General features: G+C 47.2%; 1 protein-coding gene across 4 annotated transcripts in view; it reads right to left on the reverse strand.

The window, feature by feature from the left end:
• LOC126994514 (tripartite motif-containing protein 2-like) overlaps positions 1-25,015 on the reverse strand; it is a 130,923-nt gene that overhangs the window by 46,825 nt on the left and 59,083 nt on the right. For all 4 annotated transcript variants that reach the window (XM_050853827.1, XM_050853826.1, XM_050853828.1 and 1 more), the window contains 2 exons: positions 23,210-23,449; positions 10,126-10,284 (listed from right to left, as the gene is read on the reverse strand). In XM_050853827.1, the coding sequence (XP_050709784.1) occupies positions 10,126-10,284; positions 23,210-23,449 (399 nt within the window). The remainder of the gene's footprint in view (positions 1-10,125; positions 10,285-23,209; positions 23,450-25,015) is intronic.

Consider the following 25,015-nt stretch of genomic DNA (forward strand, 5'->3'; position numbering starts at 1 on the left):
GTTTAAAAGCTAAAAAGAAAAAATGTGAAATACTCCCCCAGAACGAGTATCTACACTACAGTTTATTCACGCTCTGCGAGTTTTGCCTCACTGAGTTGTCTAGTACGCGTAACGGGCGGGTACTGGACAAGGGGGAGATTTACATAGATTTACATAGATTTACATAGAAAATCAGACCACACAGACCCCATGGTCCAGACTTGGTGGTCTGTCCTTAAACCTAAGTGATTTTACATTAATCAGAAGACTCCAAAACGTTGCATTTCTACTCTAGTTGATATTAAGTTGAAGGAAGTGACGGTCGAGCTTATTTTTGAAGGAGTCAATCGTGTTACACTGGACCACTGATGATGGGAGCTTATTCCATTCTCGCACTACAACGTTGGTGAAGAAAAATTTGGTGCAGTCTGAATTTACTTGTCTACATCTGAGTTTTACGCCATTGTTCCTCGTGCGCAAAGTGTCATCGATCATAAACAATGTTGATCTGTCTACATTCGTGAAACCATTAAGTATTTTAAAACATTCGATCAGTTTTCCTCGGAGGCGACGTTTCTCAAGAGAGAACATGTTAAGGGTAGAAAGCCTTTCTTCGTAGGATTTGTTGCGCAAGGAAGGGATAATTTTCGTTGCCCGACGCTGAACACCTTCTAATTTAGCAATATCCTTTGCATGGTGGGGAGACCAAAACTGTACCGCATATTCCAAGTGGGGTCTGACTAAACTGTTGTAGAGCGGGTGTATTACATCTTTATTCTTAAATAAAAAGTTTCTTTTAATGAAGCCCAACATTCTGTTCGCTTTATTTGCTGCATCGATGCATTGCTGTGAGAATTTGAGGTTTGACGCGATTTTGACCCCCAAGTCCTTGACGCATTGAACGCTTTTGAGTTTAACGCCGCGCATTTCGTAATCAAACTTCTTATTCCTCGTTCCAACTTGAAGGACCTGGCACTTGTCTACGTTAAAGGGCATCTCCATCTATCCGACCAAGCTGAAATTTTGTGCAAATCCTCTTGGAGGCTTTGCCTGTCTTTGTCAGTGAGAACCGAGTTACCAATCTTTGTGTCGTCTGCAAATTTACTAATGCGGTTATTGAGTCCAACATCCACGTCGTTGATGTAAATAATGAAGAGCACTGGGCCAAGAACCGAGCCCTGAGGGACGCCACTAGTGACCGGCGCCCACTCTGAGTTAAATCCGTCAATCACTACTCTTTGTTGTCTGTTGCTCAACCAATTCGCGATCCATTGGTTTACCTGACCGTCAATACCTATTTGCTTTAATTTGTAAAGTAATTTATGATGCGGGACTTTATCAAACGCTTTCTGGAAATCAAGATAGACTACGTCCAGTGATTTGGTTACGTCATAAACAGTGAAGAGGTCGTTATAAAAGGTTAATAGATTTGATAGGCAGGATCTTTTGTTTCGGAAGCCATGTTGTGAGTCCCCAATCAATGAGTGGCTTTCAAGGTAACTCACAATTTTGTCTCTAATTATGCCCTCAAGTAGCTTACCTACAACCGAAGTTAGGTTCAGAGAGCTGCGGCTGATTGCTATCGATGCACAAAGACTACCTACCTCTTAATAAATTATCCAGTTCTGGGCCTGGATGATTTACATGATTATGTCACTGAATTCAGAATGTGGAAATCACATTGGTCTTCTGTACCTAAAAGCTCCTTGCCAAATACTGTAGCCTACTTGATACATGAACACTGCTCACAAAATTATCCTGTTACAAAGAAATTATTACTTATTTGTGCGACTTTGCCCATTTCATCTGCTACAGCAGAACAAAGCTTTTCTACACTTAAACATATAAAATCATTCAGACGGTCAACTATGGGTGAGGAGAGATTGAATGGGCTTGCATAATTATGCCTTCACCGTGAACTGACCAACGGTGATCTGATTGAAAATTTTGTTACGACTGTCACCAATATATCTTCAAGAGAGAAAAAAAAGAGGAAACTTTCTGTAATTTGTACATCACCACACACACACACACACACACACACACACACACACACACACAGCACGGTAGCTCAGTGGATAGAGCGTCTGCCTCACAACCAGAAGGACCGGGGTTCGATTCCCCAGCCAGGTGAAGATAAGTTGGGTTTATCTTCTTTCACGTGTAGCCCCTGTTCACCTAGCAGTGAGTAGGTACGCGACGTCAGGCAAGGAGTTGTGACCTCGTTGTCGCGATGTGTTGCGTTTGAGTGATCTCGGTCCTACCCAAAGATCGCTACTACAAGCTCTGTGCTCTTCCTTAGGGGAACAGCTGGCTGTTTCGAGAGAGACCCAAGAGGTGAATTACACACACACACACACACACACACACACACAGGATGGCAACAAAAATGGTTCCAGAACTGGAGGGATTGACATATGAAGAAAGATTAAAGGAAATGGACCTACCAAAACTGGAAAGAAAAAGAGAAAGGGGAGACCTAATACATATTTATAAGTTATTGAGCAAAATGGAAGTAGATAATGAGGAGTTACTACTAAAAGAAGGAATAAACACCAGGAACACAGAAGGACACACTAAAAAATTGAGGAAAGGATGATGCTTGAGAGACAAAGAAATATAGCTTCCCGCAAAGAAATATAGAGGTTTGGAACAGACTTAGTGAGGATGTAGTATCAGCGAAGAGTGTGCAAAGCTTTAAGGAAAAGTTGGACAAATACAGATACGGAGACGGGACCACAAGAGCGTAAGCCCAGGCCCTGTAAAACTACAACTAGGTAAATACAACTAGGTAAACAAGGTAAATACTAAATACACACACACACACACACACACACACACACACACACACACACACACACAGTAGACGAATAACAGGGAACAACTCTCTTGAGTAATGAAAAAATCATGAAAAAAAATGAAGAAAAAGATCTGGGAGTGATCATAACAGAAGTTATCCATTGAAAAACATATAGACCGGATAACTGGGGAAACATACAATCTTCTTAGAAACATAAAAGCAGCATTTACATATTTAGATGAAGAAATGGTGAAGAAACTAATAACATCAATGATACGTCCAAGACTGGAATATGCAGCATTAGTGTGGTCACCTAGATTGAAGAAAGAAATTAGAAAGTTGGAAAGAATACAAAGAGCAGCGACTAAATTACCGAAAACTCTAAGAGAACATACTTATGAAGAAAGACTGGAGAAATTGGGACAAACAACACTGGAAAGAAGAGAGAAAGGGGACCTAATAGCATTGTACAGGATACAAGAGGGATTGGAGAAATTGGACAGGGAAGACCTAGTGGTGCGTGACAGAAGTGTGACAGGAGGCAATGGCAAGAAACTGTAGGAGACATCAAGAAATACAGTTTTCCATACAGAAGCATAACAACATGGAACGGACTTGACAAGGAGACTGTGTGTGCAAAAATGATTCATGAATTTAAAGCCAAACTGGATAATAAGCGTTATGGAGATGATACAACTAGGTAAATACATACACACACGTTGCAGGGAGGAGGTATAAGGAAGGAAGGAAGGAAGGAAGAAAGAACAGACAGCGGGATGGATGTTTGTGTGAGCCTCACGCCATGTCCCAGAGCCCTCTTGATCTCTGTCTGTCTCTCTCTCTCTCTCTCTCTCTCTCTCTCTCTCTCTCTCTCTCTCTCTCTCACACACACACACACACTGAAGGGAGGAGTATAAGGAAAGAAGGAAGCAGTGGCATCATTAGCCATAGACTTCCGGGGCTTGAGCCCCAAATGTTTTGACTCAAGCCCTGAACCTTTTTTCACCCCCGGGCCCCGTGCCCCCGTCCCTCAATAAAATAATAAATAAATATTCTCCACAGGTACTGTACTGTATGTCCACTGTTTGAACAAAGCTGATGTTATTGATGTAGTTCATACTAAAGATTACATTTTGAAGCCATATACCAGTAGTTTGAGCAGTTTGTAGTTTACTGTGCAATCTACGAGTGTAGCTGTATGTGTTTATCTCAGGTGCATGGTGGTGAACGCAAACAGGTCCCCCCCCACATTTTTTTTTTTTTTTCGCTCACTGTAAACTTCAGCCCCCGATGTTTTTCTCTTAGCCCCGAATGTTTTTGAACCCTAGAAACGCCGCTAGAAGGAAGGGGGGAAGGAAAGAAGAAAGAACGAGAACAGAGAGCGGGTTGAATGTGAGGTGGAGGCAGGGAGGGGGAGACGGACCGCGTTCTTGAACAGAGGAGGAGGTATGTGAGACAATGCACTATATGGCCAGCCACTCGGCAACTCGAGGGAAGAGGAACTCAACACACATACACATGTATCATTTTTTTCTCATTATTCATACACATGTATCATTTCTCTCTCATTATTTTTGTTAGTTTCAGTTAGAATTGATTGTTACTGTCAAGTACAAATGCGCGCAAGACACACTTACGTTATAACACAATAATAACATTGAAAGTCAAATAAGACATCATATCATATCCGACCTACATCCTGATGTCATGATTTCATCATTCATGGAGTGGCCTGTGGCCGCCCTGTCATGATTTCATCATTCAGGGAGTGGCCTGTGGCCGCGGGTGTCCCCGCCATTTTGATTGAGAGAGCGGGAAGAGTCACCGATCAGGCGGGAAACAGAAGCTTTTCAAATCATTTCCTTATTACGGCCAACGCTGAGCTATGTGTGGGATGCATGACCCATTATGACCAATTGCATGCGTTAGGTTATTAATAAATAATAATTCCATAGCCGTTAGGGCGTTTTAGCGTAAGTGTTGCACAGAAAACGAGATGCCGTATGGCGAGAGCTGGCATCTTGACCGCGGAACCCGGCCTGAGCATTGTGGGACGGCCGCCATCTTCCACCCATCTCCTGCCCAGACTCCGCCGCGAGCAGACGTCCCTCCCGCCTCCTCCACCACGATGTCCATCGTGGGGTTTTCCTGCCTGTAGTATCCACAATTCCAGAGTGATTGTATACTCAGGTCTAGGGAAGCCCGTGGGAGGAAGGAGGGCACGGCGCGTTGCAGTGAGGAACGAGAAGAGGACAGAAGGACTCCAGCCCTAACGGACCACGAGGAAGCTGAGGGTGTGGCTTCCCCCTTCTCCCCACCTGCAGCTAAGTAATCCATTTGCTAGGATGCTTAGCATAGCTACTAGGTTGCTGTGTGCTTGGTGTAATTAATTATTCTTAATTTCCAGCGAGTTTCTTTGTTGTTTTCAATAAACTTAAGAGCACGTTTATCTTGCTTTTGCTTACCCTATGAGTGATGTGATTGGTCAGATATTTAAATAATAATAAGGACTAGAGGGGCTGTGAGTCTGATAACTCAATTTTCAGTTATTATTTTTTTTTTTTATTGCTGAGAATTTACGGGATTTTCGGAAGTCCAGACCTTTGAAGAACCCCACACCTAAAAACAATCATACAATATTCAGGATGAAATAACTCATGTGCTGGCTAAAGCGAGCCAGGACGCTGTATATGCGTCCTCTGATATGCTACGGAGCGCGCAAGGAGTCTGTATGCGTGTCCTCGTGTTGAAGAGGTTAAGGAAAAGTTGGACAAATACAGATATGGAGACAGGACCACATGAGCGTAAGCCCAGGCCCTGTAAAACTACAACTAGGTAAATACACACAAACGGCCTTTCAGCCTTTCACTCCGTGAAATCTGTGCGTATTGCCGGTGAATCAGTGGGATATTTTCCATGATCTTACGCCTGTGTCCTTCCCTTCCCTCTCCTCCACTTTCCTCCACAAATCATTTCTTAATCGCAACTAACATAAAAATATACAATTCAGCAGACACAAGTCATATATGAAATGCAAATTTCTCTGTACATTTATGCATAAATCTTAAAATTATCATTTAATTTATTTTTCTTTATGTGCACCCTTTAATTCTGCATGGTTTTATATATAATATATGATAATTATGATGAGATTATGGCTGAAAACTTGTTATATTCAATAGCGACATTTAAAATTTGGTACGTGCGGTGATTCCGGATACAGGGCGGGGCGCAATTTTGGCCCGGCTGTAGTGAAGGGGTTAAGCACTGAATTTTTTTTTTCAAAATTGTTGTCTTAAAGTTTAGGGTGCACGGTATATGCCGGAGCAAGTTATACACCGCAAAATACAGTACAGGTTTCCCTCGCTATTCGATGGTTCGATATCCGATATTTCGCTTGTACGATCGTTATGAATTGATGCCGGTCGCTCGTTTTTCAATATAGGCGCTCGGTTAACCAATCCCTGAAATGCCAGAATTTTCTCTTTACTACACTCCCACACGGCTACTGCGTGTAACGAAACACACGAGAAATTAATCCAGACAAGGAAAGGTTTAGCCGGCACCGGGGAGGCTCGCCCATCAGGCTAGTCGCTGCGGCACTACATCACCACCAAACCGTAAACAAACGCACCACGATCCTAGTGCCACCCACGCCCCAGCGGCCACCCATCAAAACTCATTCCCGCTATTTATTCAGTTGTGCTTACTCCATCAGTACGTCTACACCAGTGTTTGTGTTTTGATACAATTCACACGAGTGATACATACGTATGTATCACTGGTGATGTAAACACTAGCCTGATGGGCGAGCCTCCCCGGTGCCGGCTAAACCTTTCCTTGTCTGGATTAATTTCTCGTGTGTTTCGTTACACGCTTCCAAGCGGCCTGCCGAGACTTCTTTCTTTTTCTTCCATCTCTTCTTTTTCAAAAAGAAGAGATGGAAGAAAGGAAAGGGGTCCCATGCAACATGTGGAGGATGAGAAGCCCAAACCCATAATAAACACAGCCACACATGCGCGGGCCCCGATGGGGATGCCGTTCGGGTGGCCGACGCTCATCGTCGTCATTAGCCGCCCGTCAGCTGATCGGGCCCGGCGCGCGGCCGGGGCTGTCTGCACGCATTCATCCACTGTATAAAAAAATAACGCGTCTATTACACTACCTCTTTGGGTGCCGTGGAAAAGTGTTCTCTATCTCTCAATATAAGTTAGGCCTAGGTTACTCTCCCCATTAAATTAAATCCTATTAAACCTTAAGTTCGCTATCCAATCGTTCGTTATTCGATCTGGTTTTCAGGAACCTAACCCAATCGTAAAGTGGGGGAAACCTGTACAAAGATGTTCCTTATTTTACTATAGTACATTGTAAAAACGGCCGATTCCTTTTCATCAGTTTTTAGTGCCTTGTTCTCTGCAGTTAACGTACCTGAGAGAATGAAACTTAATTTGAAGTTGTCTGTACAGTACATTAATATGTATGATACATCAGCCTTGAGCGCTTAATTCTTTCGGGACGGGGAGTGGCGATCACCGCTCAGTTGACAGAGGATGGGTGGCGATGATCGCCGCTCTGCTTATATTTTGCTCATGTTAGCCATTCTCCCAATTTTTTTCCTCCCAAATATGTAAACACTTGTCCTGAGTACTTTTATCAATGAGTCAGTGTGTCTGAGGCTTTCCTAGTGGATGGCTGTGTAAAAATAGAGCATCTGCGTTCGATTGCCTCGTCAGTCCGTGGCTACGTCCACTCCGATAGCTAATTCATCACGTACTGATCACTCAAGTGCTAGACCTTCCGACAGTGCAACAGAACATGAACTTGATATTTGTTGTAACTCTGGAAAGTGATTTTGAGTGGAGTGACAGTGATTCTGAGTGGCATAATACGAGTAACGATGATGATGGGGCAACCACCTCAGGTCCACCATGTGCACTGCTGCGACACGTTCCACACCTGTTACTGCCCCGTCCACCAGTGGGCAGGAAATGACAAGGCCAAAGTCTATATATACCAAGTCAAGTCACTCTGCCTTCAAAACTGATACTAGCATGCGCAGGGGGCGGTTTGGGATGGAGCAGCGGGGTGATGTCACTACCCGCCAGTTCACGGGTGACTAAAGCTGCGGCCGTGTCTGCACTTTGGATGTGGATTTTCGCCTTCTTTCACAGCATGTTCAGGCAAGCCATTGATGAAAAAATATGCCTTTTTATTGAGCTATGTGTGACTGTAATTCCAATGCCTACAAACAGCTGTGTGGGGTGTTGGGGAGGGGCATGTTGAAGTGACTGATTTAATTTAGTTTACCTTTCTTCGTTTTCTCTAAACCCCTGTTTCTACATTCTCTAGTTTGGCACCAAGCAACGTCCTCCCACAAAGCTGTGTATGACTTGACTTAGTATATACAAACTTTGGAAAAGGCAGCCTTCTGCTCCCCTTACATCTTCGCTATGTTCTTCTCTACCTGTATCTCCTCCAAGGTCCAGGGGGAGGATTGAGTTTTCATTATCCTCTTCTGCTGAATCTTCTCCTCCCAGAAGGGATGGAAGAGGCCATAAACGAGGAAGAGCAGGCAGAAGAGGAATAAGAGGGAGGAGAGTGAGACAAACACGAGTTGGGAGGGGAAGGAGAGTGTGGGGTGATAACGTTATCACACCACAGCGTGTTACTAAGCCATAGCAAGCCAGAGTCAAGAAAGAAAATGGAGGCAGTGACTCGGTCACCAAATATCTGCAGTAATTATTCCATTCAACACACTGTATCTCAATAACTAATGATAGTCAGAATGCATGTTTCATTCACCTCATTTCTCTACTTAACCCTTTCATTGCTAAACGCTTGCAGCAGGCGTTAGGCGTATTTGCTGGTGGCGCTAAACGCCCGCTGCGACCTCCACCCGCACTCAAATCTCCCGCGTATGAGTGTGTTATAACACTAATTCTCACAACACAGGATTGCCAACTGAGTGGATTTTTCACTAAATTTGGTGGAAAATCATATCAGCCTAGCGCGGCAAATCTACGGACGAGTAACTGGTGAATGTTCTTGCCCAATATAGCGGCATTTTTGCATAGCTTCACCTATCACCTGACTGATTCTTTGACCAAATAGTTGTAAATATTGCAGTTGGCAATACTCCCTTGCCAGAATCTGAAGAAAAAATGTCCGCAGTTCCCTCAATATGGCTGATCATCACGCACGCACCAACGTAAGTGTTAACATTCAACACTCCCTGAACGTGCATGTACGTTCGCAAGAGAGGCATACAGAACCGACTCCTATAGATGTGGACCTCGTCTTTCCAATGGTGTTTTTGGTTTTTAGCTGTGATAAATAGTTTTTGAGATACAGAGGTTAAAAGACCCCAATTGGGCTGCCCGACTGCGCCTGAGGGGATAGTCACGTCTACACTGCGCGCAAGGAAAGGGTTAAAGAGTATTGATAAAGTGAATGTCGATGAAAATTAGAGATTGACGCGTGTTAGCCTGTACGGCGAGACAGGAAATTACAACCCGGCCCGTCCCGTAGGGGTTAAATGTGCTTATGCTTAGTACTGGTGCCCATTTCTAATGCCTAGCATTTCTTTGCACTAAATTTCACTTCCCACTCCTGGCTCCATTCATAAATTTTGTTGAGATCTTCCTGCAGCCCTTTGCAAGCCTCCTCCGTTTTTATTTCTTTCATGATTTTTGCATCATCTGCAAACAGGCTGGCACACCATGTCATTGATGTAAATCAGAAACATTACTGGTTCCAGTACTGAGCCCTGCAGAACTACACTTGTTACTGTCCTCCACCCTGACATGCTGTCTTTTATTACTGTCCTCATCTGTCGTTTTTTAGGAAGTCTCTCACCCACTTCAGGAGGTTCCCTTTTAGGCCTCCTACATACTCTTACTTCCATAATAGCTGCTTGTGAGGTACCTTGACAAAGGCTTTTTCTATATCTAGATATACACAGTCTGCCCAGACGTCTCTTTCACGTGTCACGTCAATCACCCTTGAGTAAAAGCTCAGCAAATTTGCGACACATGACTTTCCACTTCTGAATCCAAACTGGCTTTCACTCAGAGTACCTACCACTTCCAGATACTGTGTCCATCTGTCTTTCAGTATTCTCTTGCACAGTTTAGTGACCACACTCATCAGTGACACTGGTAGTGGTGGTGGTGTGTGTGTGTGTGTGTGTGTGTGTGTGTGTGTGTGTGTGTGTGTGTGTGTGGTGGTGGTGGTGGTATGTGTGTGTGTGTGTGTGTGTGTGTTTATGTGAGTGTGTATGTGTGTGTGTGTGTGTGTGTGTGTGTGATCTAGAGATACATACAGCCAGGGCTGACTAAGTCACTCACCATTATAGTAGGTGGCGCCATCAACTCTTCAAGCCCCACGGTGACGGTTCTGGCTGCGTGAGGCCCAGGTTTGGGCTTCAATTCTGCTATGGCCACTGTTTCATGAGTTGCCTGGACTCTCTGGATGGCCTCAAGTACTACATGCAGTGCCTTTGTTATCTGAAATGCAACATATCCTGTTGTACATGGAAATGACTACTGGAGAATTCCCTAAGCATCAATGTGAACAATATCATTATGTACTTGCCAGTAGTAGCAATGATGTGAATTATTAATAAATCTGACACTGTTAACATCAGCTTAACCAATAAGAATTTGGTGCTGTGTGACCAATATGAAAATTTAACTGCCAACCTTTGGATCAATGCAGTTTCAGTATAGTTTTGAAATGCATTTTATCCAGAGTTTGTAACTTTACGCGAGTTTGGTTTACGCGTTTGAAATAACGCGGGGTCCAAAATCCAAATAAATGTTTAATTTACGCGTTTTTTCACTTATACGCAATATTTTATGGAGTGGCCACCAGATGCCTCACGCAACTGGACTCACACGGCGCCGCGGCCACACAGCTGAGCTCAGTTCTTCCCGTGCGCCACTTGAACAACAATACAGTACCCACGCTGCCACGCTACTCAACAATAGGGGTGGGCAGGTACCGGTACCAGTACTGGTACTAACAGTACCAACTATACAGTACGGTACCAGTACCAGACTGCTCGGTACCGGTACCAGACGGCTCAGTATCAGTATCAGACTGCTCGGTACCGGTACCAATACTAGCAGTCGCTCATGGTGTCCCTCATTTCTTCCTCACACGAGTGAGGCTGAGACTGAGTGCCTGAGTGGATATCTCGGTGATATGGATATTCTCTCTCTCTCTCTCTCTCTCTCTCTCTCTCTCTCTCTCTCTCCACTGAATGAAGTGAATATTTATTTTTTGGATAGAAACCTACCTCTTGTTTGATTTACATTGTTTTTGATTTACGCGACCTCTTCAAGGACACAAAACTCGCGTACATCGAGTTACCTGTATATATATATATATATATATATATATATATATATATATATATATATATATATATATATATATATATATATATATATAGTAGACGGATGTTTCGGCCACGGATATTTCGTTCTAAGACATTTCGGCCAGGACATTTCGGCCTAGGATGTTTCGGCCATAAAACTATCATACAATGGACATTTCGTCCAAAAAAATTTTCCCCATGTTTCAAGGAATAATTATTATACCAAATATAAAAAAAAACATACAATAACATCCATATATTAGTCAATCACGTATTTTGAGATGAATTGTTGATCAATAAAAGTGTTTAATAAAACGATTACAAATGCACTTGTGATTACCCATATATATTATTCGAGAAGTATATGAATAAGATTTGGTCATTTTTTATTTGCCTAAAGTAAATATTATTTAAAATGTAATCTTACACATTACTAAAAAGGAAGCCTTACACATTACTAAATAAAATCTTACACATATTTATATAGTTTATATAGTTTATAGATTCAGAGATTGGGCTGCCCACCACGCAGATTGTGGCTGACACTTCTCAGGAACTCGGGAATAGTTTTGCGGCCAGAAACTCTATCTTCACAAAGATTCTGAAGGCGTTCTTGCAGATCAGTATAAATCTTCTTACACCTTTTCTTAGGATGAACACCAAGCTGATTATTCTTCCGCCCCGCCAAACTAATTCCTTCGCGAAGTTTGTATTTACGAAGCAAATGTCAAAAGTCGAAACAAGAATTAGAGAATCATTTATTGGGACCGCGTCGTAACAACGAAACGCCGCAGGAAGTGTTTATAAAAGTGTGGGAAAGGTCAATAGGAGTGTGGGAAAGGTTTGTAAGAGTGTGGGGAGGGTTTATAAAGCCTTAAAATATATATAAATAATAAAAAAAATATAAGGTCGCTACTTCGCGGATTTTCGCCTATCGCGGGGGGTTCTGGAACCTAACCCCCGCGATAGACGAGGGATTACTGTAAGTGAATCCGTGAACGGTGAGGCCACGAATGGCGGGGGGCGTCTGTACTATTTTAAGCATGTTTCCTTTGTTTGGATAGGCACTGAAGTATTTTTTTTTATTTTGACTACCGCTTCCGCAGTACCACACCGCATACCACACTGGGAAAGAAAAAAATGGGACCACACTACCGCAACAACTCTACTCCGGAAAAAGTACCGCACTACCACAACCACACTACTGATTTTTCAGTACCACGCCTACCTCTGAAAATTAGGTAAACTAGGTAAATACACACATTCTCCACCCAGACAGCTGCAGAAAGGGAAAAAAACAATTACGCAAAACCAATCACATGGGAAAGGGCTTTTTGCGTGACTATAATTTTTTCTTGAAGCTAAAATAGGACATGTTGTTTTCCTCTCAACACAGTAACAATGTTATGCATGTCCCCAACTCGTTGCTCGAAGTGTGGGGAAAAAGAGCAAAAAAGCAAAAAAAATATATACTGTATATAAGGTTTCGCTAAGCCGGTAACTTTAGCGCAGAATATTTTGCGCGCCATAATACCACTTCCAGTCAGTTCTGGGTGCAATGACTGTCATTTCCATTCCTTTCATATCATTTAAGACTGGTTTCACCAAGGAAAATAATCCAAGATGTGGCCGGCACAATCACAAGGTGCCATATTTGCCAACGCTTTAAGGATTCAATAATGGATAGTGTGATGCAATAGAAAAAAAAGTGTGAATAAGCAGAAGAAAGGAGGAGGACATGTGTAGCGATAGCACCATACAGGTCACAAGAAGACGACGTGTCACACGTGGAGGTCGAGGCACGGCGTGAACACGAAACACAAACCACAACACCGCCAGTCACCAGTGTGCCGGGTACCTTTGCGGTGATGGTTAAAGTGGCTATTACACGGGAGCAATATGATGGAGCACGGTGCTGCCTGACATGACAGCTTGGCGACCGTTGGGTAGATTTATCTGGAGGTATTTCTGCTGTATTTCAGCTGACGTTTTCTGTGATACATGTTCGAAAGAACGGATATCTATGGATGACTAAAGTATTTAAGTGTTTATTGAAAACACATTTTTGTTTCTAATTTTAAAAATAACTATATAAAAACATATGACTGACAAATTTAATCAACATCTATTTCTACTTGAAAGTCGGTATGGTCTTTGAAAGTTAAGATCACGATCAAGATTGCCTACTTAACGTAGCATCCCCGTGATTAGTTCCTTTAAGTAGCTCGGCGAAAGTTACGTTTACCGCCTGCACACTGCGCAGTGAGTGAATCTACCAACCCACCATTTTGTTTACCATATCAAAGCCACAGCTGCTCAGGGTAAGAGCACTGTAACACTTTGAACACAGAGAAGGGCACAAAGCAAAATAAGGTATCACAGTCATTAAGTAAGGTGGCCAAATGTAATACTGCATACACATAAGTTCAGGGAAAATGTGGAGTTTTTTTTATTTTTTCTAAATATATCTTGCCAAATTATAGGTGCAGCTTATACTCCAGTGTGTCTTATATGGCGGGAAATACGGTACTTGTTTCTTAGTCATCATAGATGACCTGTCCGATGACATTACTGGGGATGAATACATGGTAGACATGGAGGATAGGGATAATGATTATGACTCCATGAGTGATAATGAGCTTGAGGCTACTGAGGAAGAGATGAGGGAGGTTGAGAAAGGTTAGGAGTTTATTAGAGACGTATTTTCTGACAAGCGTCCTGATACACTGCCACAGTTTGTGTCAGTTTTCTGGACTGAATCCTCCACTTGGGGATTCATGTCTGATGTCTTTCACTGATGCTTTTAACCCTTAAAGTGCAGGTGTCAACAATAGTCGACAGCTGGTGCCTTGGCTCAAACCAACGACAATAGTCGACAAGGCATTTTTTGAATTAGAGCACCGTCAAATATAATGTTTATGCTGAAGTAGAGTAAGCATGTTGTTTTCTTTCAAACAATTCTCAAACATGCTACCGTGACTAATTATTGGTCAGTGTACTCCTTGTGCTAGCTTTGAGATGCCATCTAGACATCCTACCTCTTCTCACCCTTCAACCTTCTAGTGAATTTCACCCACAAGATGGGGGACCTTTGACCACGACACCCATCAAAGGCGTCAGGAAGGCCCGGAAGTTAAGACTTTTTGGGGTGTGTTTCACATAACTTGTATAAAAGGTATGCTTTTTATTGGTGCATCAGGTGACACTGATACAAAGACTGGCTGTTGCATCAACACACTCACCTTCCTGGCAGTGGGGGTGGTACACTCACCTTCCAGGCAGTGGGGGTGGTACACTCACCTTCCTGGCAGTGGGGGTGGTACACTCACCTTCCTGGCAGTGGTGGTGGTACACTCACCTTCCTGGCAGTGGTGGTGGTACACTCACTTTCCTGACAGTGGGGGTGGTACACTCACTTTCCTGGCAGTGGGGGTGGTACACTCACCTTCCTGGCAGTGGGGGTGGTACACTCACCTTCCTGGCAGTGGTGGTGGTACACTCACCTTCCTGGCAGTGGTGGTGGTACATTCACCTTCCTGGCAGTGGTGGTGGTACACTCACCTTCCAGGCAGTGGTGGTGGTACACTCACCTTCCTGGCAGTGGGGGTGGTACACTCACCTTCCTGGCAGTGGGGGTGGTACTCTCACCTTCCTGGCAGTGGGGGTGGTACACTCACCTTCCTGGCAGTGGGGGTGGTACACTCACCTTCCAGACAGTGGTGGTGGTACACTCACCTTCCTGGCAGTGGTGGTGGTACACTCACCTTCCTGGCAGTGGTGGTGGTACACTCACCTTCCTGGCAGTGGTGGTGGTACACTCACCTTCCTGGCAGTGGTGGTGGTACACTCACCTTCCTGGCAGTGGTGGTGGTACATTCACCTTCCTGGCAGTGAGGGTGGTACACTCACCTTCCTGGCTGTGGCACCAACACACTCACCTTCCTGGCTGTGGCAGCAACACATTCACCTTCCTGGCTGTGGCAGCAACACACTCACCTTCCTGGCTGTGGCAGCAACACATTCACCTTCCTGGCTGTAACAGCAACACATTCGCCTTCCTGGCTGTGGCAGCAACACATTCACCTTCCTGGCTGTGGCATCAACACATTCACCTTCCTGGCTGCGGCAGCAACGCATTCACTTTCCTGGCTGTGGCATCAACACATTCACCTTCCTGGCTGCGGCATCAACACATTCACCTTCCTAGCTGTGGCAGCAACACATTCACCTTCCTGGCTGCGGCAGCAACGCATTCACCTTCCTGGCTGTGGCAGCAACACATTCACCTTCCTGGCTGTGGCATCACCACATTCACCTTCCTGGCTGTGGCAGCAACACACTCACCTTCCTGGCTGTGGCAGCAACACATTCACCTTCCTAGCTGTGGCAGCAACACATTCACCTTCCTGGCTGCGGCAGCAACACATTCACCTTCCTGGCTGTGGCAGCAACACATTCACCTTCCTGGCTGTGGCAGCAACACACTCACCTTCCTGGCTGTGGCAGCAACACAGTCACCTTCCTGGCTGTGGCAGCAACACAGTCACCTTCCTGGCTGTGGCAGCAACACATTCACCTTCCTGGCTGTGGCAGCAACACATTCACCTTCCTGGCTGTGGCATCAACACCATCACCTTCCTGGATATGGCATCAACACATTCACCTTCCTGGCTGTGGCATCAACACACTCACCTTCCTGGCTGTGGCATCAACACATTCACCTTCCTGGCTGTGGCATCAACACATTCACCTTCCTGGCTGTGGCATCAACACACTCACCTTCCTAGCTGTGGCATCAACACTCACCTTCCTGGCTGTGGCTTCAACTCATTCACCTTCCTAGCTGTGGCAGCAACACATTCACCTTCCTGGCTGTGGCAGCAACACACTCACCTTCCTGGCTGTGGCATCAACACATTCACCTTCCTGGCTGTGGCATCAACACATTCACCTTCCTGGCTGTGGCATCAACACATTCACCTTCCTGGCTATGGCATCAACACATTCACCTTCCTGGCTGTGGCAGCAACACACTCACCTTCCTGGCTGTCGCAGCAACACATTCACCTTCCAGGCTGTGGCATCAACACATTCACCTTCCTGGCTGTGGCAGCAACACATTCACCTTCCTGGCTGTGGCAGCAACACACTCACCTTCCTGGCTGTGGCAGCAACACATTCACCTTCCTGGCTGTGCCAGCACCACACTCACCTTCCTGGCTGTGGCATCAACACATTCACCTTATTGGCGCAGCAACACACTCACCTTCCTGGCTGTGGCATCAACACTTTCACCTTCCTGGCTGTGGCATCAACACATTCACCTTCCTGGCTGTGGCAGCAACACATTCACCTTCCTGGCTGTGGTATCAACACATTCGCCTTCCTGGCTGTGGCATCAATACATTCACCTTCCTGGCTGTGGCATCAACACATTCACCTTCCTGGCTGTGGCATCAACACATTCACCTTCCTGGCTGTGGCAGCAACACATTCACCTTCCTTGCTGTGGCAGCAACACATTCACCTTCCTGGCTGTGGCATCTACACATTCACCTTCCTGGCTGTGGCAGCAACACATTCACCTTCCTAGCTGTGGCAGCAACACATTCACCTTCCTGGCTGTGGCATCAACACATTCACCTTCCTGGCTGTGGCATCAACACATTCACCTTCCTGGCTGTGGCATCAACACATTCACCTTCCTGGCTGTGGCATCAACACATTCACCTTCCTGGCTGTGGCATCAACACACTCACCTTCCTGGCTGTGGCATCAACACACTCACCTTCCTGGCTGTGGCATCAACACATTCACCTTCCTGGCTGTGGCAGCAACACATTCACCTTCCTGGCTGTGACATCAACACATTCACCTTCCTGGCTGTGGCATCAACACATTCACCTTCCTGGCTGTGGCATCAACACATTCACCTTCCTGGCTGTGGCATCAACACATTCACCTTCCTGGCTGTGGCATCAACACATTCACCTTCCTGGCTTTGGCATCAACTCATTCACCTTCCTGGCTGTGGCATCAACACATTCACCTTCCTGGCTGTGGCAGCAACACATTCACCTTCCTGGCTGCGGCAGCAACGCATTCACCTTCCTGGCTGTGGCATCAACACATTCACCTTCCTGGCTGCGGCAGCAACACATTCACCTTCCTAGCTGTGGCAGCAACACATTCACCTTCCTGGCTGCGGCAGCAACGCATTCACCTTCCTGGCTGTGGCAGCAACACATTCACCTTCCTGGCTGTGGCATCAACACATTCACCTTCCTGGCTGTGGCAGCAACACACTCACCTTCCTGGCTGTGGCAGCAACACATTCACCTTCCTAGCTGTGGCAGCAACACATTCACCTTCCTGGCTGCGGCAGCAACACATTCACCTTCCTGGCTGTGGCAGCAACACATTCACCTTCCTGGCTGTGGCATCAACACACTCACCTTCCTGGCTGTGGCAGCAACACACTCACCTTCCTGGCTGTGGCAGCAACACACTCACCTTCCTGGCTGTGGCAGCAACACACTCACCTTCCTGGCTGTGGCAGCAACACACTCACCTTCCTGGCTGTGGCAGCAACACATTCACCTTCCTGGCTGTGGCATCAACACACTCACCTTCCTGGATGTTGCATCAACACATTCACCTTCCTGGCTGTGGCATCAACACACTCACCTTCCTGGCTGTGGCAGCAACACATTCACCTTCCTGGCTGTGGCATCAACACATTCACCTTCCTGGCTGTGGCATCAACACACTCACCTTCCTGGCTGTGGCATCAACACACTCACCTTCCTGGCTGTGGCATCAACACACTCACCTTCCTTACTGTGGCATCAACACATTCACCTTCCTGGCTGTGGCATCAACACATTCACCTTCCTGGCTGTGGCATCAACACATTCACCTTCCTGGCTCTGGCATCAACACATTCACCTTCCTGGCTGTGGCAGCAACACATTCACCTTCCTGGCTGTGGCATCAACACACTCACCTTCCTGGCTGTGGCATCAACACACTCACCTTCCTGGCTGTGGCAGCAACACATTCACCTTCCTGGCTGTGGCATCAATACACTCACCTTCCTGGATGTTGCATCAACACATTCACCTTCCTGGCTGTGGCATCAACACACTCACCTTCCTGGCTGTGGCATCAACACATTCACCTTCCTGGCTGTGGCATCAACACATTCACCTTCCTGGCTGTGGCATCAACACAATCACCTTCCTGGCTGTGGCATCAACACACTCACCTTCCTGGCTGTGGCATCAACACATTCACCTTCCTGGCTGTGGCATCAACACACTCACCTTCCTGGCTGTGGCATCAACACACTCACCTTCCTGGCTGTGGCATCAACACATTCACCTTCCTGGCTGTGGCAGCAACACATTCACCTTCCTGGCTGTGGCATCAACACACTCACCTTCCTTACTGTGGCATCAACACATTCACCTTCCTGGCTGTGGCATCAACACATTCACCTTCCTGGCTGTGGCAGCAACACATTCACCTTCCTGGCTGTGGCATCAACACATTCACCTTCCTGGCTGTGGCATCAACACATTCACCTTCCTGGCTGTGGCATCAACACATTCACCTTCCTGGCTGTGGCATCAACACATTCACCTTCCTGGCTGTGGCATCAACACATTCACCTTCCTGGCTGTGGCATCAACACATTCACCTTCCTGGCTGTGGCATCAACACATTCACCTTCCTGGCTGTGGCAGCAACACATTCACCTTCCTGGCTGCGGCAGCAACGCATTCACTTTCCTGGCTGTGGCATCAACACATTCACCTTCCTGGCTGCGGCATCTACACATTCACCTTCCTAGCTGTGGCAGCAACACATTCACCTTCCTGGCTGCGGCAGCAACGCATTCACCTTCCTGGCTGTGGCAGCAACACATTCACCTTCCTGGCTGTGGCATCAACACATTCACCTTCCTGGCTGTGGCAGCAACACTCACCTTCCTGGCTGTGGCAGCAACACATTCACCTTCCTAGCTGTGGCAGCAACACATTCACCTTCCTGGCTGCGGCAGCAACACATTCACCTTCCTGGCTGTGGCAGCAACACATTCACCTTCCTGGCTGTGGCAGCAACACACTCACCTTCCTGGCTGTGGCAGCAACACACTCACCTTCCTGGCTGTGGCAGCAACACACTCACCTTCCTAGCTGTGGCAGCAACACACTCACCTTCCTGGCTGTGGCAGCAACACACTCACCTTCCTGGCTGTGGCAGCAACACATTCACCTTCCTGGCTGTGGCATCAACACACTCACCTTCCTGGATGTTGCATCAACACATTCACCTTCCTGGCTGTGGCATCAACACACTCACCTTCCTGGCTGTGGCATCAACACATTCACCTTCCTGGCTGTGGCATCAACACATTCACCTTCCTGGCTGTGGCATCAACACACTCACCTTCCTAGCTGTGGCATCAACACACTCACCTTCCTGGCTGTGGCATCAACACATTCACCTTCCTAGCTGTGGCAGCAACACATTCACCTTCCTGGCTGTGGCAGCAACACACTCACCTTCCTGGCTGTGGCATCAACACATTCACCTTCCTGGCTGTGGCATCAACACATTCACCTTCCTGGCTGTGGCATCAACACATTCACCTTCCTGGCTATGGCATCAACACATTCACCTTCCTGGCTGTGGCAGCAACACACTCACCTTCCTGGCTGTCACAGCAACACATTCACCTTCCAGGCTGTGGCATCAACACATTCACCTTCCTGGCTGTGGCAGCAACACATTCACCTTCCTGGCTGTGGCAGCAACACACTCACCTTCCTGGCTGTGGCAGCAACACATTCACCTTCCTGGCTGTGGCAGCACCACACTCACCTTCCTGGCTGTGGCATCAACACATTCACCTTATTGGCTGCGGCAGCAACACACTCACCTTCCTGGCTGTGGCAGCAACACTTTCACCTTCCTGGCTGTGGCATCAACACATTCACCTTCCTGGCTGTGGCAGCAACACATTCACCTTCCTGGCTGTGGTATCAACACATTCGCCTTCCTGGCTGTGGCATCAATACATTCACCTTCCTGGCTGTGGCATCAACACATTCACCTTCCTGGCTGTGGCATCAACACATTCACCTTCCTGGCTGTGGCAGCAACACATTCACCTTCCTTGCTGTGGCAGCAACACATTCACCTTCCTGGCTGTGGCATCAACACATTCACCTTCCTGGCTGTGGCAGCAACACATTCACCTTCCTAGCTGTGGCAGCAACACATTCACCTTCCTGGCTGTGGCATCAACACATTCACCTTCCTGGCTGTGGCATCAACACATTCACCTTCCTGGCTGTGGCATCAACACATTCACCTTCCTGGCTGTGGCATCAACACATTCACCTTCCTGGCTGTGGCATCAACACACTCACCTTCCTGGCTGTGGCATCAACACATTCACCTTCCTGGCTGTGGCAGCAACACATTCACCTTCCTGGCTGTGGCATCAACACATTCACCTTCCTGGCTGTGGCATCAACACATTCACCTTCCTGGCTGTGGCATCAACACATTCACCTTCCTGGCTGTGGCATCAACACATTCACCTTCCTGGCTGTGGCATCAACACATTCACCTTCCTGGCTGTGGCATCAACACATTCACCTTCCTGGCTGTGGCAGCAACACATTCACCTTCCTGGCTGCGGCAGCAACGCATTCACCTTCCTGGCTGTGGCATCAACACATTCACCTTCCTGGCTGCGGCATCAACACATTCACCTTCCTAGCTGTGGCAGCAACACATTCACCTTCCTGGCTGCGGCAGCAACGCATTCACCTTCCTGGCTGTGGCAGCAACACATTCACCTTCCTGGCTGTGGCATCAACACATTCACCTTCCTGGCTGTGGCAGCAACACACTCACCTTCCTGGCTATGGCATCAACACATTCACCTTCCTGGCTGTGGCAGCAACACATTCACCTTCCTGGCTGTGGCATCAACACACTCACCTTCCTGGCTGTGGCATCAACACACTCACCTTCCTGGCTGTGGCAGCAACACATTCACCTTCCTGGCTGTGGCATCAATACACTCACCTTCCTGGATGTTGCATCAACACATTCACCTTCCTGGCTGTGGCATCAACACACTCACCTTCCTGGCTGTGGCATCAACACATTCACCTTCCTGGCTGTGGCATCAACACATTCACCTTCCTGGCTGTGGCATCAACACACTCACCTTCCTGGCTGTGGCATCAACACACTCACCTTCCTGGCTGTGGCATCAACACATTCACCTTCCTGGCTGTGGCATCAACACACTCACCTTCCTGGCTGTGGCATCAACACACTCACCTTCCTGGCTGTGGCATCAACACATTCACCTTCCTGGCTGTGGCAGCAACACATTCACCTTCCTGGCTGTGGCATCAACACACTCACCTTCCTTTCTGTGGCATCAACACATTCACCTTCCTGGCTGTGGCATCAACACATTCACCTTCCTGGCTGTGGCAGCAACACATTCACCTTCCTGGCTGTGGCATCAACACATTCACCTTCCTGGCTGTGGCAGCAACACATTCACCTTCCTGGCTGTGGCATCAACACACTCACCTTCCTGGCTGTGGCATCAACACATTCACCTTCCTGGCTGTGGCATCAACACATTCACCTTCCTGGCTGTGGCATCAACACACTCACCTTCCTGGCTGTGGCATCAACACACTCACCTTCCTGGCTGTGGCAGCAACACATTCACCTTCCTGGCTGTGGCATTAACACATTCACCTTCCTGGCTGTGGCATCAACACATTCACCTTCCTGGCTGTGGCAGCAACACACTCACCTTCCTGGCTGTGGCATCAACACATTCACCTTCCTGGCTATGGCATCAACACATTCACCTTCCTGGCTGTGGCAGCAATACATTCACCTTCCTGGCTGTGGCATCAACACATTCACCTTCCTGGCTGTGGCAGCAACACATTCACCTTCCTGGCTGTGGCATCAACACATTCACCTTCCTGGCTGTGGCAGCAATACATTCACCTTCCTGGCTGTGGCAGCAATACATTCACCTTCCTGGCTGTGGCATCAACACATTCACCTTCCTGGCTGTGGCATCAACACATTCACCTTCCTGGCTGTGGCATCAACACACTCACCTTCCTGGCTGTGGCAGCAACACATTCACCTTCCTGGCTGTGGCATCAACACATTCACCTTCCTGGCTGTGGCATCAACACATTCACCTTCCTGGCTGTGGCAGCAATACATTCACCTTCCTGGCTGTGGCAGCAATACATTCACCTTCCTGGCTGTGGCATCAACACACTCACCTTCCTGGCCGTGGCAGCAACACACTCACCTTCCTGGCTGTGGCATCAACACACTCACCTTCCTGGCTGTGGCATCAACACATTCACCTTCCTGGCTGTGGCATCAACACACTCACCTTCCTGGCGGTGGCATCAACACATTCACCTTCCTGGCTGCGGCAGCAACACATTCACCTTCCTGGCTGCGGCAGCAACACATTCACCTTCCTGGCTGTGGCAGCAACACACTCACCTTCCTGGCTGTGGCAGCAACACATTCACCTTCCTGGCTGTGGCAGCAACACATTCACCTTCCTGGCTGTGGCAGCAACACACTCACCTTCCTGGCTGCGGCAGCAACACATTCACCTTCCTGGCTGTGGCAGCAACACATTCACCTTCCTGGCTGTGGCAGCAACACACTCACCTTCCTGGCTGCGGCAGCAACACATTCACCTTCCTGGCTGTGGCAGCAACACATTCACCTTCCTGGCTGTGGCAGCAACACACTCACCTTCCCGGCTGTGGCAGCAACACACTCACCTTCCCGGCTGTGGCAGCAACACATTCACCTTCCTGGCTGTGGCAGCAACACACTCACCTTCCCGGCTGTGGCAGCAACACATTCACCTTCCTGGCTGTGGCAGCAACACACTCACCTTCCCGGCTGTGGCAGCAACACATTCACCTTCCTGGCGGTGGGGATGGTACACTCACCTTCTTGGCAGCATCAGTGGTGGCATCTGCCACTTCAAGGAGCATTCCCTGGGATTCCTTTGCACTTTTCTCCTCTTCATCGGTGCATTTTTCAGCGTTATCAATGGCTGCATAAGCTGCCTGTGGTGAGTTGATCTTCCGCAGGGCCTCTAGTGCAGCATTAAGCATTTGTTCTCCCTTCTTGACCACCTCGTTCTTTGCTGCCACCTTTAACTCATTCTGCTGCACGAGCTCCCTGGACTGTAACAGGATGGCGGGAGAAATGAGGAAGATGAGAGAGGAGTTTGGTGAAGTGATCCATGCATTAGACGAGGTCAAAATTTGACTCAAAAAGAGGGATGACGAGGCAAGAAGGGATGAAGAGACAAAGAAAATGATAGAGAACTTCAGGGGGGAAATAATAAAATTGACCAAGGAGCAGCTGGAAAACCAGAAAGAAATAGCAAAACTGGAGATGGAAAAATTAGAAAAAGACCATGAGATACAAATTATGAAAATGGAAAAAGAGAGGAGTGTGATGGGGACAAACAGACATGGAGAAGAAGATGAAAGAAATGATAAAGAGAGAGGTAGCAGAGAAGACAGGAAATGATCAGCAGAGTGTGGGTGCAAGGGAGCAGTTGGTTCAGCACCCTACACATATTCCCGACCGTCTTGGAGACCGGCCCAACATACTAGACCTCTTCCTTACCTCTAACCCTTCTGCTTACTCTGTCAAACTGTTCTCTCCGTTGGGCTCCTCCGATCATGACCTAATTTCTGTATCCTGTCCTATCGCTTCTATAAACCCTCTGGACCCACCGAAGAGGCGATGCTTCTGGCATTTTGCTTCAGCTCGGTGGGACGACCTGAAGATGTACTTTTCCGATTTCCCGTGGAATGATTACTGCTTCCAGGATAGAGACCCCTCTGTGTGTGCCCAGCGCATCACAGAGGTGCTTGTCTCTGGAATGGAGGCATACATTCCACGTACTTTCTCTACTCCCCATGCTAAAAAGCCTTGGTTTAATCACACTTGTTCTCATGCTGTCATAGATAGAGAGGCAGCTCACAAAAGGTTCCAGAACCTTCAAAATTCCACTAACCATGATCTGTACATTTCCGCCCGGAATCATGCCAAATCTATTCTCCGACTTACCAAAAACTCATTCATCCATAGAAAATGTCAACGCCTTACTTTCTCTAATTCTTCCAGAGACTTCTGGCACTTAGCCAGAAACATCTCCAATTTCACTTCTTCCTCTTTCCCTCCTCTCCTTAACCCGGACGGCAGCACTGCCATCTCATCTATCTCTAAGGCTGAACTCTTCTCTCAAACTTTCTGTAACAACTCCACTCTGGACAATTCTGGGCATATTCCTCCTACTCATCCCCCCTCCGACTCCTTTAAGCCTGTTATTAAGATTTTTCCTAATGATGTTTTTTTATGCCCTCTCTGGCCTCAATCCTCAGAAGGCTTATGGACCTGATGGAGTGCCTCCTATTGTCCTTAAAAACTGTGCTTCCGTGCTGACACCCTGCCTGGTCAAACTCTTTCGCCTCTGCCTGTCAACATCTACCTTTCCTTCCTGCTGGAAGTATGCCTTCATACAGCCCGTGCCTAAGAAGGGTGACCGTTTCAATCCCTCAAACTACCGTCCTATAGCTTTGCTTTCTTGTCTATCTAAAGCTTTTGAATCTATCCTTAACCGGAAGATTCAAAAGCACCTTTCCACTTCTGACCTTCTATCTAATCGCCAGTATGGGTTCCACAAGGGGCGTTCTACTGGTGATCTCCTAGCCTTCCTAACTGACCCTTGGTCATCC

Source organism: Eriocheir sinensis, unplaced genomic scaffold (genome assembly GCF_024679095.1).
Source record: "Eriocheir sinensis breed Jianghai 21 unplaced genomic scaffold, ASM2467909v1 Scaffold810, whole genome shotgun sequence".
Taxonomy (NCBI): Eukaryota; Metazoa; Arthropoda; class Malacostraca; order Decapoda; family Varunidae; genus Eriocheir; species Eriocheir sinensis.